Source organism: Cydia fagiglandana, chromosome 22, assembly GCF_963556715.1.
Source record: "Cydia fagiglandana chromosome 22, ilCydFagi1.1, whole genome shotgun sequence".
Classification (NCBI taxonomy): domain Eukaryota; kingdom Metazoa; phylum Arthropoda; class Insecta; order Lepidoptera; family Tortricidae; genus Cydia; species Cydia fagiglandana.
Window position 1 is genome coordinate 8,311,115 of NC_085953.1, and position 14,592 is coordinate 8,325,706.

Consider the following 14,592-nt stretch of genomic DNA (forward strand, 5'->3'; position numbering starts at 1 on the left):
CAGTCTCCCAAGCCGTCAGTACCAGACCAACCCCAAAGGAGGGAGACAGGGTCACCTCATAGTGCGCTTCAGCCGGCTCAGCTGATTCCCACCGGTCATATACCGAGGGCTAAGGTAGGCGCGCGTGTTCAAGCGGCGCAGCAGTCATTCCACTCATTGCGCTTCGGGACTCGGAGCAGTCCTGAGCCTGAACAATGAGATCAGGCCACTGTTGGTGCACCGGAGGAAAGACTACGAATGGCGCCAATTCGTGTCTCTCCTACAGCTGTGATCATGGTCAGATCAGGCAATGGGTCTTATGTTAAAGCTAGGGCTTTGCTTGACTCGGGAGCGGGGTGCTCCGTAGTGAAGAAATCATTTGTAGAAAGATTCAAAGTACACCAACAGTTTACTGGGAATAATATTTTTGGAGTAGGTGACATAAAGGTAAATGTGCCAGGCACGATTGCTAAGCTTGTATTCAAACCACGCGGGAAAACAGTGCCTATCATCAGTGTAGTAGCTACAGTCATGTACAGGGTTACGGGAAACATACCTTATTATGATACTGAGATCAGGACTCATTTGGATTCATCAAAACTTGAATTAGCTGACCCTGCCTTGGATAAATCGCAGGATGTGGACATCATTCTAGGAACGGATGTGCTCAATTATATATACACTGGTTCAAAGATACTCACTAACATTCCAGGTGTTGAGGCGTACGGCACCTGCTTCGGTCACGTGCTGATGGGGGCAACTTGGAATTACCCATCATCATTAACAACACCGACCGCCGGGACATCAGTAGAGGACTACGGCATCCATGCTACTCGGCTCGAGGACGTCCTAGAAAGGTTTTGGAGAGTGGAGCAGCCCCCCGAGGAGCGGCCGCAACACCCAGAACACCTCGAATGTGAAAGGTTGTATACCTCCACTACTCAACGTTTAGATAATGGCCAATTCATGGTGCGGTTGCCGCTGCGGGCAGACCGACCCAAGCTGGGCGAGTCTAGGGCTCTAGCCATGCGTAGACTGATTTCGTTGGAGGCCAGGCTGGCCAAAAATCCAGTATTTGCTGAAAAATATAAGGAATTCATGAGGGACTATGAGGCACTTGGTCATATGTCCAAATCAGACTTTAATTTCGAGAGCGAACACTATGTAATACCCCACCACGGAATTTTCAAAAAGGGATCCGAAAAGATCCGCGTCGTATATAACGCTGCAGCTAACTCAAGCACCGGAGTATCGCTCAATCAATGCCTTCACTCAGGCAAACCGCTTCAAAATGATATCACTCAAATATTGTTAAATTTCAGACGTCATCAAGTTGTCTTCACGACCGACATCAGAATGATGTTCCGGCAAACGTGGATACACCCCAGCGATAGGCGCTATCAGCTGATTCTGTGGCGCGAGGATCCGTCGCAGGATGTACAGGTATATGAGTTAAATACCAATACATACGGACTACGCTCCAGTCCTTTCATCGCGATAAGGACCTTACTTCGATTAGCTGATGACTGGGAAGCCCAGCATCCAGACTCACCGGCTGCTCATATCATGCGCAGAGATGTATATGTTGACGACATCCTCACTGGGGCTGATTCACTCACCGAGGCCCAAGAACTCAAATCAGAACTCATAGAACTCATGCGGAGCGCTGGATATGAGTTACGCAAATGGTCGTCTAACCGCAGAGAATTATTACAGGATCTTCCGCAGGAGCATTGTGAGATGCCTCGTCAGTTTGACACTGACGACAAGAGTTTCATAAAGGTATTAGGGATACAGTGGAACCCCATGTCAGATTCCATGTCGTATCAACTCAACATACCGTTGGGCCAACCAACGACGAAACGTAGCATATTGAGTACCATAGCTAGACTGTATGACCCGTGTGGCTATTGCGCACCAATCATATTTAGATTCAAACTGTTTTTACAATCACTGTTCACAGATGGATTACAGTGGGATGAGCCACTGTCCCATACTCAAGACCTTCAATGGAATGAACTCATTCAAGATCTACATCACTTGAGTCAGCTACAGATTCCGCGGTGCGTCACTCTGCCCGGTGCGGTGTCACACTCCCTCCACGGCTTTGGAGATGCGTCGGAGCTCGGCTACGGAGCCTGCGTGTACCTCCGGACTGAGGACGCGTCAGGGAATGTACTAGTACGGTTAGTGATAGCTAAGACTCGCGTAGCGTCAAGGAGAGTCAAACAAACCATTCCGAAGAGCGAGTTAAATGCAGCTCACCTGGTTTATAAGTTATTAAACCACGTCGCAGCGGCATACGAGGAATCAGTTCAGATTGACAGCATAAATGCTTGGTCAGATTCCAGAATTGTGCTATGTTGGTTGAACACAAAGCCTCATGTGCTACAGACTTTTGAAGGTAACCGTGTTCAAGATATTCAACAGTCAACCCGACCTATGACATGGAGGTATGTCAGATCGGAGTCGAACCCTGCCGATGTCGCATCGCGGGGGGCTACGGCGAAGGACCTCATCGGGTTTCATCTTTGGTGGAACCCAGAATGGTTAATGACGAATGAGTCACAGTGGCCGACGATGCCGGTCACCATGTCACCAGATTTACCCGGATTCAAACAGTTACATCACATTACGCCGGCCGAGAAGTCATGGGAGGAGTTTCTGTTATCACGAGTCAGTTCGTTCAACAAGCTTATCAATGTGACGTCATACGTATTGCGATTTTGTAAGAACGTTCGTTTGCCGAAAGCGCAACGGAACGTTCGCCCTACGCTAACGATCGACGAAAATCGTGAGGCAATGAACCACTGGATTAAGTACGTTCAACTGGATGCTTACAGAGATGAAATCGTGTTATTGAAAGGAGGCAAGATTGTTTGCAAGTCACTTCAAAAACTCAGCGTTTTCGTAGATGAGAATCACTTCATTCGCGTCGGAGGGCGACTGCGGCATTCATGCTTACGTTACGATGCTAAGCACCCATACCTTCTACCTAAAGACCATAAATGGACTCAAATGTTGATGCAGCATTATCACCGTACCTATTGTCACGCTTCAACGAGCGCACTCATCAATATACTCCGGCAACGTTACTGGATCCCGTCGGCGCGACGTGTGGTATCCCGCGTAATCAATAGCTGTATGTCGTGTTTCAGATTCAACGCTTCAACGCAGGCCCCGTTTATGGCAGATTTGCCAGCGGACCGAGTCACGGCGGCTCGTGCCTTTTCAGGAGTAGCAACCGATTTTGCCGGTCCCTACTGGGTCAAAAGTAGTCACCTCAGAAATGCTAAATCACTCAAAGCTTATCTGTGTGTTTTCGTATGTTTAGGAACGAAAGCCGTACATCTTGAACTCGTCTCGTCGCTGAGCACCGAGGCCTTCATTGCGGCGTTCACACGGTTTGTCAGTCGACGAGGGCTGCCCGCCTTAGTCAGGAGCGATCAAGGTACAAATTTCAAAGGTGCTAGCTCATACCTCAAGGAGGTTAGTCAGTTCTTACTTGACAACGAAATTGTCCTCCAGGAGGAATTTCGTCGCCAAGGTGTCCGCTGGGAGTTCAATCCTCCTGGTGCCCCTCACATGTCAGGCTTGGTAGAAGCCGCAGTCAAGAGTAGTAAGAACCTACTCAAGCGTGAGTTAGGGGACCGCATACTGACCTTCGAGGGTCTTTCAACCGTATTTACCAAAGTAGAATCGGTGCTTAACTCACGGCCTCTGGTTCCTTTATCCGAGGACCCATGTGACTTGGAAGTACTCACTCCGGGCCACTTTCTTATAGGGCAACCATTGCTATCGGTACCTGAGTACCCGTGGAAAGACACTAATGTAGCATGTTTATCACATTTCCAGTCTTTACAAAAGATTTCACAAAACTTTTGGGCTAAATGGCATATTACTTACCTTAATAATTTGCAAACCAGACTCAAATGGTACAATCATGTTCCTAACATGGCTTTAAATGATTTAGTATTAATCAAGGATGAAACTGCACCCCCTCTCCACTGGCGTAGAGGTAGAGTGATTCAATTATTTAAAGGTGCAGATGATATTGTACGATCAGTTAAATTAAAAACTCAGGGCGGCGACTTAATCCGGCCCGTTGTCAAATTGTGTAAATTACCAGTAGAGTGTACTTAACTGTATTAATTTATAAGTTATGTTTTGGTATTGTCACATGTTAACAACTTATGGTACCTACTGTTTAAATTGAATTTATTTATATCAAGATGACTCACTGATTTCTAATTGCAACTGTACTAGGTACTGTTTCTTTATAAGTATTTAGTTGGTTACTTGTTCTTTCATGTCACCACTTTGCTGTGGTCAATGTTTGATAGTGCTGTAAGTTAGACTAGCTAATCCATTGTGCTTCAAGGTATCAGCTCAACTCTGGCCTCCCCCCCGCAGGAATGTTTACGCCAAGTGCAAGCACCTTTCACATGTGCCGTGTGCAATAATCGTAGGCCAATTTCCTAGAGGCTCAAGCGTAACTTAAATGGTATGTCACTACATTCATTATGGTAAAACTTCATATCGATGGATTCTATTTCCGGACCAGGACGATTCGGAGCGTTGTAGCGAACGCACGTAGGTTGCATTCCTGCCGGGTTTGAAGCTAGACTTGGCCGCAGCCATTGACCACGCCGCGTGTGTTTTCAGTATAGTTATTTTCTAAGAATAGTAGTTGTCGTGTCACGATTGTCACGCATCAGGCGTCAGTGTACGAACGAATAAGTGTAGATTAACGTAAAATATACGTGCATATGAAACATTGAGTTTCTTTTCATCGCCACACCTACCCGAACCACCCAGGCCGGAACGGCCAGGGTCCTCAGCGGCATCACAGCAGGCTTTGGAAGGCCTAGCTCCTACCGGACCACGCGAGGCGTCACACCGGAGCGGTGGAGGCGCTCCTCACCAGCAACGAGCACCAAAGGAAAGAGAAGTATAGGGACGCGACCACGGGAGTCCGGGCTAACCGCCTTGTGACGTAGACATATACCATAAATAATCACAAACTTATTAGCCTCATTAATCACAGCCAACATTCGATCACATCGTTTTTACCACGAGGCGCGACGATAACCCGCTACGATCCATAGCTGTAGGCATTATATAGTATAGTTCTTTAGATCTTAATCTGCATACCTTATGGCCGAAGAAACGTACGAGCAATGTCTTACGATAGAGCCGCGAAATATGTAAGTACTTGTAGCTTTATCGATCTGGGGGCAAAAGAAATCGCAATTGAGGTGACTTCGTGCTTGTTCTTGTCCAAAAATTTCGTATTAAATTAAATTCTAAAATGTTGTTAGTATACTAAGTTAATAACAGAATGTTCCTGAAATTTAATATTACAAGACGAGACACAGAATCAAAGCCTGTATTTACATATACGGTTTTTTTTCTGAGAAGGTATAAGGGTGGCAATGGTACACGAATGAGTGATGCGCCAGATATATTAGCAGATGAAGTTAATAAATTAATAATAGGCCAATTTTTGAGTTTTTTGCTTGTAGTTCAAAAACGGTACGTCCGACGGAAAATTTCCTCTAATCATTATAAAAATTAACACCTATTTTGAAGATCCGAAAGATACCTTAATATGAGTTCGTAGTCAAAGATTGTAAAAAATGGCCGCCATTTTGAATTTCGTTTTTTTTTTAATTCATGTCAACATATGATTTTTTTTACCAGTGTCTCATCCACAACAATCTGGAGGTAGCAACATTGATTTTGACGGTGGGTTCCTTCTACATCGAGTGGTTTTGTTAATCCAAGGTAAAATGTATCTCCCAAGGCCCCCAAAATTTATCCACACCTCCTGGGATGGAGCAAACTCGGATTATACGAATTTAGGACCTAAATGAAAGTATTAAAATGATTTCTAGCTTGCTGGGAATTAATTCCTCAAAACGCTTTTTTTATCTAATTTGACTGGCCTATAAAGACTAGTATTATGTTTATATTTAAATCTAAGTATACCTATATCATATAAAAGTAATTTTTTAAAGGATGTCCTAAAAAAACGCTTGTAGCAATCTATTTCTGAACCACAGCTTGATTATATTTTTACAAAGTTGCCTTTTCACTCCGTATATTAGCGACACTCGCGAATAGCAAGTTTATTTGCTAGTATCATGTTTCGCCGGTAGTAAAATTAACTTTGTACATTATATATTCATTGGCGCTGTCAAACTGATGTCAAAAATGGCCTGGGAAAGTGATGGCTTAGTTGAATGGGCTAATCAATATGCTATTGGCATGATAATGTGCTAATTAAGCAGTTTAGGGTTAATGAGGCAAATATATATTTATTAGCGAATAATATATGACAAAATATGATGTACTATTTGACGTTTGCTTTTTTATAAAGAAAACTATTAATGCTTTGGAACTTGGAACTTTAGGGTTTTTCGGCTTGAATCACTATTTGGGGCATTATCTATGAAAAGGGACCTTATTGTCAATGGCGCTTACGCCGCACAGCGTCGCGCGACATTGTATTTATATCGGAGCATCGTTAATAATGGCGTAAGCGCCATCGACAATAAGGTCCCTTTTCATAGATAACGTCACATTTTTGCTTCGACATATATCATTTTGCTATTGATATATTTTTTAAAGTTTATAATTTATATTTTCCTTGCTAGGTTTTTATAACTAAGCATTTACAAGCGACAGTCATTTTACAATTTTCATTTTTCAGTGCATCGTAATCTAACCTATTCTAATTTTGATAATTTTAAATTAATGAGTTTTGTCACGATTTGTCCGAAATATTACAATTTATCACTAAACTAATAAAATCAATTATAATTTTATTCTAAGTATGTACACTCAGAATCAATGACAAAGAGTTACATTCTATAGAAATCACCATTAGTCGCCCATTTTCAGGAGAGTACTTAACAGTTACAGGGATCAACTGCACCCTTTTCTCCTTCACTTCACTCTTTCCTGTTGCCCAAGTCACATAAAGCATAGTTGGCACACAGTTAATGGTCTTATCGAAAGATATTTATATAGCCTGCATCACATACTACACAGACACCGCATTATGATGCGTTCACTAATAACACGTGGCCACCGCACGCACATAGCGTCAGTGCGAATAAAAAAATCGCCAAGTATTTTTAAGCTACTTTTCAGGACACAAAAATAACTGTTTATTTTTCTGTTTGTAATATATTTGTTGCGCCTGTATTTTTTTCTGATAGATCAATGTTTTTACATAATACTCATGAAGAAAATAAACAGATTTATATGTAATTTTTTACAATATTATTATTTTAACCAAATTTTGCTACATAGCGACTTAAATTTGGTTCATTAAAATCGTCATGTGTGAAGTTTGTACACATAGCGATTTGTTGCCATAGTAACATAGTGCGGATTTTAGGGTGTATGTCGGGTAATCCATTCTACATACAATAAATCGACATGTGCAGCATTATCGCCATCACCCTCGACGGAAAACAAGGCATTTAATATCGTTATGTGCTAAAAAATCACATAGCAATTTTTTTGTTTCCGTTCTGTTATTTTTTTGGACAAATGTTTTTCTGTGTTCACATAGCGGAATTTTTATTTACAAAACTAATAAAGATATAACAAAAATATTTATGTGGGTCGACGGGAAATTTAAAAAGGAATTCAAATATGCCAATATCAAAAAATCGTTAAAAAACACATAGCGTTTTTTTATTCGCATCGACGATAGGTGCAATATTACTTGTGAAATGCTACGATTCGAGCAGCACAAATGAGTTGTATGCTACATCATTATATACAGATTGTATTTTTGATACCACCGCATAGTCTATATAGTTTAGGCCCTAATGAACTCACTTTCATTGTAAGTAATCATTTATTGTCTGATTGTGCAATGTCAGTATACAGATGTTACAATATTATTTTATATACATATTATATTATTTTATTCATAGGTGTTATAAAAAATCACGACTTTAATTTTTTATTTTTTGAAAGTAAAGCAAGCATTGTATAACTATGTACTTGTTTGAACTCAATTTACTAACGCGATGTCACAACCGTCACATGTTATATCACGATGTATGTAACACATTGACGCTCGAAATATTAAAAAAAAATATTTCAGGATCGTTTTATAGCACTAAAACTTACGCCTTTATCAAACGCCTATGCGATTATATCAAACGTATAGTATAGGCCAATTCAAACGTACAATAACATCAGATTGATATTTGAATAATGTTATTCAGTTATCGCGCTTTTCACTCGTACTTGTCCGTACATGTATTAGCACGAGCGGGACGCTCGATGACTAAATGACATCATTCAGTTGATGTCAGTGTGCTTTCGAATAGGCCCCGCGCTCCATTCGATTGTCTGTTGTGTTTTGTCTAGTTGAAGTGGTCTGTGGCCTGCGCAGACGCATGATGTAGAGCCCGGAACGAACGATTAAAGCGGTTATTATTGATTATTAATTGATTCTAACTACAATTCTTCGATTACTCGTTTTTTCATTGCGCCATAGTTCAATGATCTTGTGGTGTATGTCTGGCTTTGGTAGTGTTTTTCGGTAATTAAGGGCAAAAAAAAACTTGGTATTTTAGTCAGAAAAAAATAAGTGCCTTTTCTTGATTCAAAGATATTACGAACTAGTGAAGTTTCTAAAACATTTATTCGTGTCTATCTATAAATATGCTAATATTCTAACCATATCTTAACTTAAAATGTCTTAAATCTGAAACAATAAATGTTTATAGTACTGAGATAAATCGAAATAATTGATATAAAGCAAAATTGACTTGCGTACAGTCAGCGTATGGTATATGAAGCTGACTGTACCTTCTCTTTCAGGCGTAAAGTTTTTATCCCAAAACCTGCCCCGTATATGTACCTATACACACACACATACACACCACATGTATATGTGTGTGTGTATACATATGTACATGACCACACCTTACAATAAATACACCTTTATTAAAACAACATTTCATTGTCATCAGCTGAAAATCTCATAAGGAAACAACTTCATCGGCGAGGGCACAGGGGCAAGCCGAGCAAGGCGGGACCCGGGGTAATTAAGGTGCGGTGATAAATAACGACTGTCCGCGTTTTTACCGCTCGTGTCATTATCTCGACCGACTCTATCAGACGTCACTCGATTACTCGTGGACATCGAGGAGTGGATAAAACCACCCGCCGGCTGGAGTTTAATTGTAGTATTTTTCAAACGGAAGGGTACGCTGATAGATGTTAATTCAATAGAATTTTGTGATATTTAGCATTTTTAGGTTATAAATTGTATGGAGATGAGACATATCATATCATCGTACCTTTGCAGTTTGATAAATATTATATATAGGTTGTCAGTTTAACACTTTAAACACTCGCGTTTTGTACACATAAGTATTTAATTACACAAACGGGTCTACCGCGATATAATTTCAATGTTTTTACCTTTAAACAGTCGTCAGTCTTTCCGTGACCACAGCTGGTGCAACTCAGCTGAAACGTAGGAATTGAAGGTAAAAACAATGAAATTATATCGCGGTAGACCCGTTTGTGTAATTAAATATAGGTTGTCAGTTTTTATAATTTAGGCTTTTATAATTTTACTTATATGTACCTAGTTGTTTTGGTAAAAAATATGTGTTGTATGACAAATGGAATGATGTTTTCAGCAATTATTATGTGACAACATATTAATGCGCATTACAACTCAGTTATCTATAATTTATACACAGAAAAAATATAAATACATATGTATACATTTTAATTCCACGTTCCACCACCACGAATCTTCACACTTGCGATAGAGAGGCAACACGTCGAACGTGGTTCGCGGTAGGCCCTCTATACTTTGATCTTGCTTAGCTCGTATTAGCAGCTCTATAAACATCCAATCGTCTCGTGACAGCGTAGCGCATGTATAATCGAAAGGGCCGTTGATGAGCGCGGGAGAGCTTTTTTGTGCGTGTGCGCACGGCCTTATGATAAAAATATGTCGCCGTATCGCCGCGCTGATGGGGATTAAGCGTATGTAAGGTAAGTACTAGTGCTCGACGCTGCACTAGTATTCGACATGGGCACTTTATGTCAAAGTGACAAGGATTAAATTTGAATATACCGGTTGTGGCCTGTAACATGAGCAAATAATTAAAACATAGATTGTACTCCTCAATAGATGACACTTTTGTTCAACAACTTTTAATAATTATGAAGTATTTAGACTCCCTATTTTTCATACAAAATAAATATTATCTACAATGGACGCCATCGCCACGCCATATCGTTGTGATTGACGTTGCTTGTCAAGTCTTAAACATAACAAAATTCGCAATACATTGCGTCTTTGAATAACCTTTCAAGTGTATTAAAAATCAAAGTACAAGTTATTTTCAAAAGTCACTGAACAAATGTTGATCATGATCAGCATGAGGAGTACAGCCTACAGTTAAATTTTTTGCTCATATTACAGGCCACACCCGGTAGAAAAATCTTCGCCGTTCAAATTTAACCTATATTACTTTGACATAAAGTGCCCATGTCGAATACTAGTGCAGCGTCGACCACTAGTACTTCTACCTTATATAGTTTGCTTACTAAATTTTTTGTTGCGAACTGACCACTGACCAATTGTTGGTTGAGATTGCTATCTCTTCCCATTAGATCAACTGGTCGAAATAATGTTCTTACGGCGCGATTCGGGAAATGAATTAGAGATTAACTAGATACGATATAGTAAAGATATGTGACGTCCCACTGGTAAAGGTACCTTATGGCGGTTGGCGCTTACGCTATTATTAACGCCGCTCTAATATTATTGCGCCGTAATAATATTCGCCATTAGGTACCTTTTTCCGTGGAACGTCACATATCTTCACTATTTCATATTTAGTGAATCTCTAATTCATTTCTCGAATCGCGGCACCAGCCGCCATAAGGTACCTTTTGCAGTGGAACGTCACATATCTTTACTATTTCGCTAGTGAGTGTCTAATTCATTTCCCGAATCGAGCCGTTAGGGTCTCCCCTGATATATCGACGCGCATTCGGCAAAAGCCGATAGGAAAAAGCTTTATGTCCACGCAATAAGAGCGAAAAAGCCGTCGACGCGTCGGCAGGCGCCGGCCGATGCGAGCCGAGCCGAACGACGACTTTTTCGCTCTTATTGCGTGGACATAAAGCTTTTTCCTATCGGCTTTTGCCGAATGCGCGTCGATATATCAGGGGAGACCCTTAGTCGCTTTTACTCTCGATTCGCAAGTCTAAAAAAAGCTCAAAACTCAAATAACGCAACGTGTCTTTTAGTTTCTATGGTGATTGATCTTTAAACTATGCACTTGTTATTTGAGCTACGCTTTTCTTTGATTAACTTTATATACATAATTTGCATTTTAGTAATTATTAAAATGTTTTTTATTTATTTTTAATGTATTTCTATTATAAGGATTAAACTTATATTAAAAATAATCATAATTAAATCCCCTTATAATAAGATGAGAAATAATTACATCGTACAGGTATGACCATAAAAATATAATTCATTTTATAATTACAGAAATTAAAATAAACTGGCTATATAAGTACAACATCGTTAATTAACTAAAACAGTTAATTTATAAAAGTATTCAAAAACGGATTAAAAATCCATATCGATAAACAAGTTTTTTGTTGATATTTATTTTAACGCTGTTGACAAATTAAACATATTAATGGAGTTTTTCTTTACAGGTAATGATGGAGATGGAATGAATCGAGCTGTGACATTAAACTGTAAGTCTTTTTTACGTTAACGCAAAATAAATTTAACTTGAATTGCATTTTAATTCATGTGTTCACATTTACGTCTTTATTACGCACTTTAATTCTTTATTAAGTACTTTTTTCTTGATTTTGTAACTGGAGTGCATATAGGAAGATAGCAATCTTATGTGCATTTATTGCACTATTTGAAGACTAAAATTTAGTCTCTTATTTAATAATCTAAAAAAATATTAGATTCAATTATCTTTATATATGTACTTACCTACTTTGATTACAAATGAACTATTTATGATAAGCAAATAGTATCATAGATATGTTGGTATATTGCACAGCAAAAATTATTTGTCACTATATGTTTTTATAAAAAAAACATAAAGTAAAATAAAAGAAGTATAAAAAAGCTTTAAAATATTTTTATTTAGTTCTTCTCTTTGGTCTAAAAACGGAGTTGCTGACATCTTTTTATGTATACACTACCACTATCCAAGTAGCTATTTAAATCGTTTGCTTAGTATATATGATTACAATTTAATCTGTACCCAAAAAACATTGAATATCAATCCATCACACAGAAGCTACACAGTGCCAAAGCAATTGCACTTAAATCATGCCAATATCAACCATACATCAATGACTTAAGATCTATAACGAATGTTTCATTAAAGTGGTCACCGGTAATGACGACCTGCGCGCGCGCACACTTTAATGAGGAGGTAATTGGGACTGAGCAATTTTCTATTAAACAATTAGCTTGACACGTTACGCCTTTGTCTTTAACTTAGATCTTGTAACGTTTAATTTTATTTAAAGTGTAGTTTTAATGGCATGTTTTTACTGTGTCAGTTGTCGGTATACTTAGTATTTAATTCTCGTCCTTCTTGCATCGGTTTCCTCATCACTGAGGGTCGTGGCCACTTTTAGGGAACAGCTTCGTTTTGCCGCCACCTTTTTCTGTCTGTCGCTGAATGTAGGGCATCGTAGAGCGTTGCATCAAAAGCTGAGCGAATTTGGTCTATCCACCGCATTGGACTCCTGCGTCTCGGCTTATCGCCGTATTCTTGTATTTCTAGTGTAAACAAAACCTTATATTATATACTTTATGATGCAAAAAACTACGTGTTACTAAATTGTTGGTACATTAAGTGATGCTAAGTATTTACCTACTGTTATTAGATTTGTAGCTCCCGGACGAAGCCTGCGTTGCGGATTTCTTACTCGTACCTACATATAACTGAATTATTTTTAACATTAAAATATATGAATCTGACAAAAAAAAAACCACGTACTTACACATTATAGATACAACCGTAGACCGTTACTTTTATGTATACTCTTTTTTAAATCTGTACAACCTTGAAATGAAGTGAAAATTTGCTCTAAAAATGAAATAGACATGAGCACGTGTATCAATAAATCATCGTTTGTCGTTAAAAAACAACATTTCCAACGTGTCACATACGTTTCAAAACTCAATATATTTGCCAAGTCTCGGTTTCAGAAATACGACTTAAAAATACCTTTCTCTTAATAACAAGTTGCAAAATGTTTCATTATTAAACACACGTTTTATTGCGTTTTGTTTACGCTTAAAGTAAACAAAGTAAGGCGTGTTTTCAGCATATTCTGACTGTTATGCAAAAAGGGCGTAAATGACTGGTATTTAATAGGAGTTGCCCTTTTTTGTTGCCATGGCTGTATTATTAGTTACTTTGTGTGAACCCCTTGGTTCTCGTAAGTCACGCTTTTGCTGTTTTACGCCGTTGTTTACTGAATTTAACTGCCATTTTGTTATAAACTGACCTAAATATGGGAAAGCTTTTTAAGGTAAGGGTCCGCGATTGTGTTGATATTATGTACCTGCAAGTGTTCGATTTCCTTCCCACTGAACTGATCGCACGTTTTGGTGCTTTATATTGCTTAAATGTATCTAAGAAATAAAGGCGTAAGTATTTATTTACTAAATATTTGTATATTAACGTGTAACGTGGCTATGCTCGGAGTTTCTCTGCGTGATCGAATCAGAAATGAGGAGATCCGTAGACGAACTAAAGTCACCGACATAGCTCACCGGATTAGCAAGCTGAAGTGGCAATGGGCAGGCCACATTGCGCGCAGAGAAGATGGCTGATGGGGTCGAAAAGTGCTCGAGTGGAGACCACGGACTAGCAAACGCAGCGTAGGACGTCCACCCACAAGATGGACGGACGACCTTGTTAAAGCCGCCGGAAGACGCTGGATGCGGGTGGCTTCCAACCGGTACGAATGGAGGTCCAAGGGGGAGGCCTATGTTCAGCAGTGGACGTCTTATGGCTGAGATGATGATGATGATGATGAACGTGTAAAGCCGTGTACTGTTAAGATTGCACTATACTTATACCTATCTAAACATATATATCGATGTAAACCTACTGATAACTTGATAAGTCATAAAATGCCTACATATTTGTTTTGTTAATTAAGTACAATAAAGAATAAGCAACGCCTCATGTAAAAATTCATAGTTCTTTCCCGTATAACTATCTTCTTTAATAGGTAGTATTTCAATAAAAAGAGTTTATTTTACTACAGCGGCAAGTGTTCATCTTGCCCCACCCTTCCTCCTACCCCACCTCACCTCACTGTGTTTGAGCCCGTGGGTGTGTACACTGATATTAAAACTAAATAAAAATGATAACGATATTATCAAAGCATTAACATGTTATTAAGTGGTCGCATCGATCATGCTTGTCGGCGGCTGTCAGGTTGTTTGTTCGTCTTATCCATAACAAAGTTTGCTTTAACTGTGTACTTATTCAGAAATACAAACGAAGTATATTATTATTTATTTAAACTTTATTGCAACTT

At 39.3% G+C, this 14,592-nt stretch overlaps 2 protein-coding genes across 2 annotated transcripts in view; one reads left to right on the plus strand and one right to left on the minus strand.

Annotated features, from left to right (window-relative positions):
- Positions 1 to 14,592, minus strand: part of LOC134675442 (uncharacterized) — a 241,098-nt gene that overhangs the window by 129,885 nt on the left and 96,621 nt on the right. The gene's annotated exons all lie outside the window — the stretch shown is intronic.
- LOC134675520 (uncharacterized) lies at positions 238 to 2,045 on the plus strand. Its single transcript, XM_063533783.1, has 2 exons — positions 238 to 1,422; positions 1,943 to 2,045. Exons 1-2 carry the CDS (start codon positions 238 to 240, stop codon positions 2,021 to 2,023), a joined length of 1,266 nt encoding a protein of 421 aa, XP_063389853.1. The 3' UTR covers positions 2,024 to 2,045.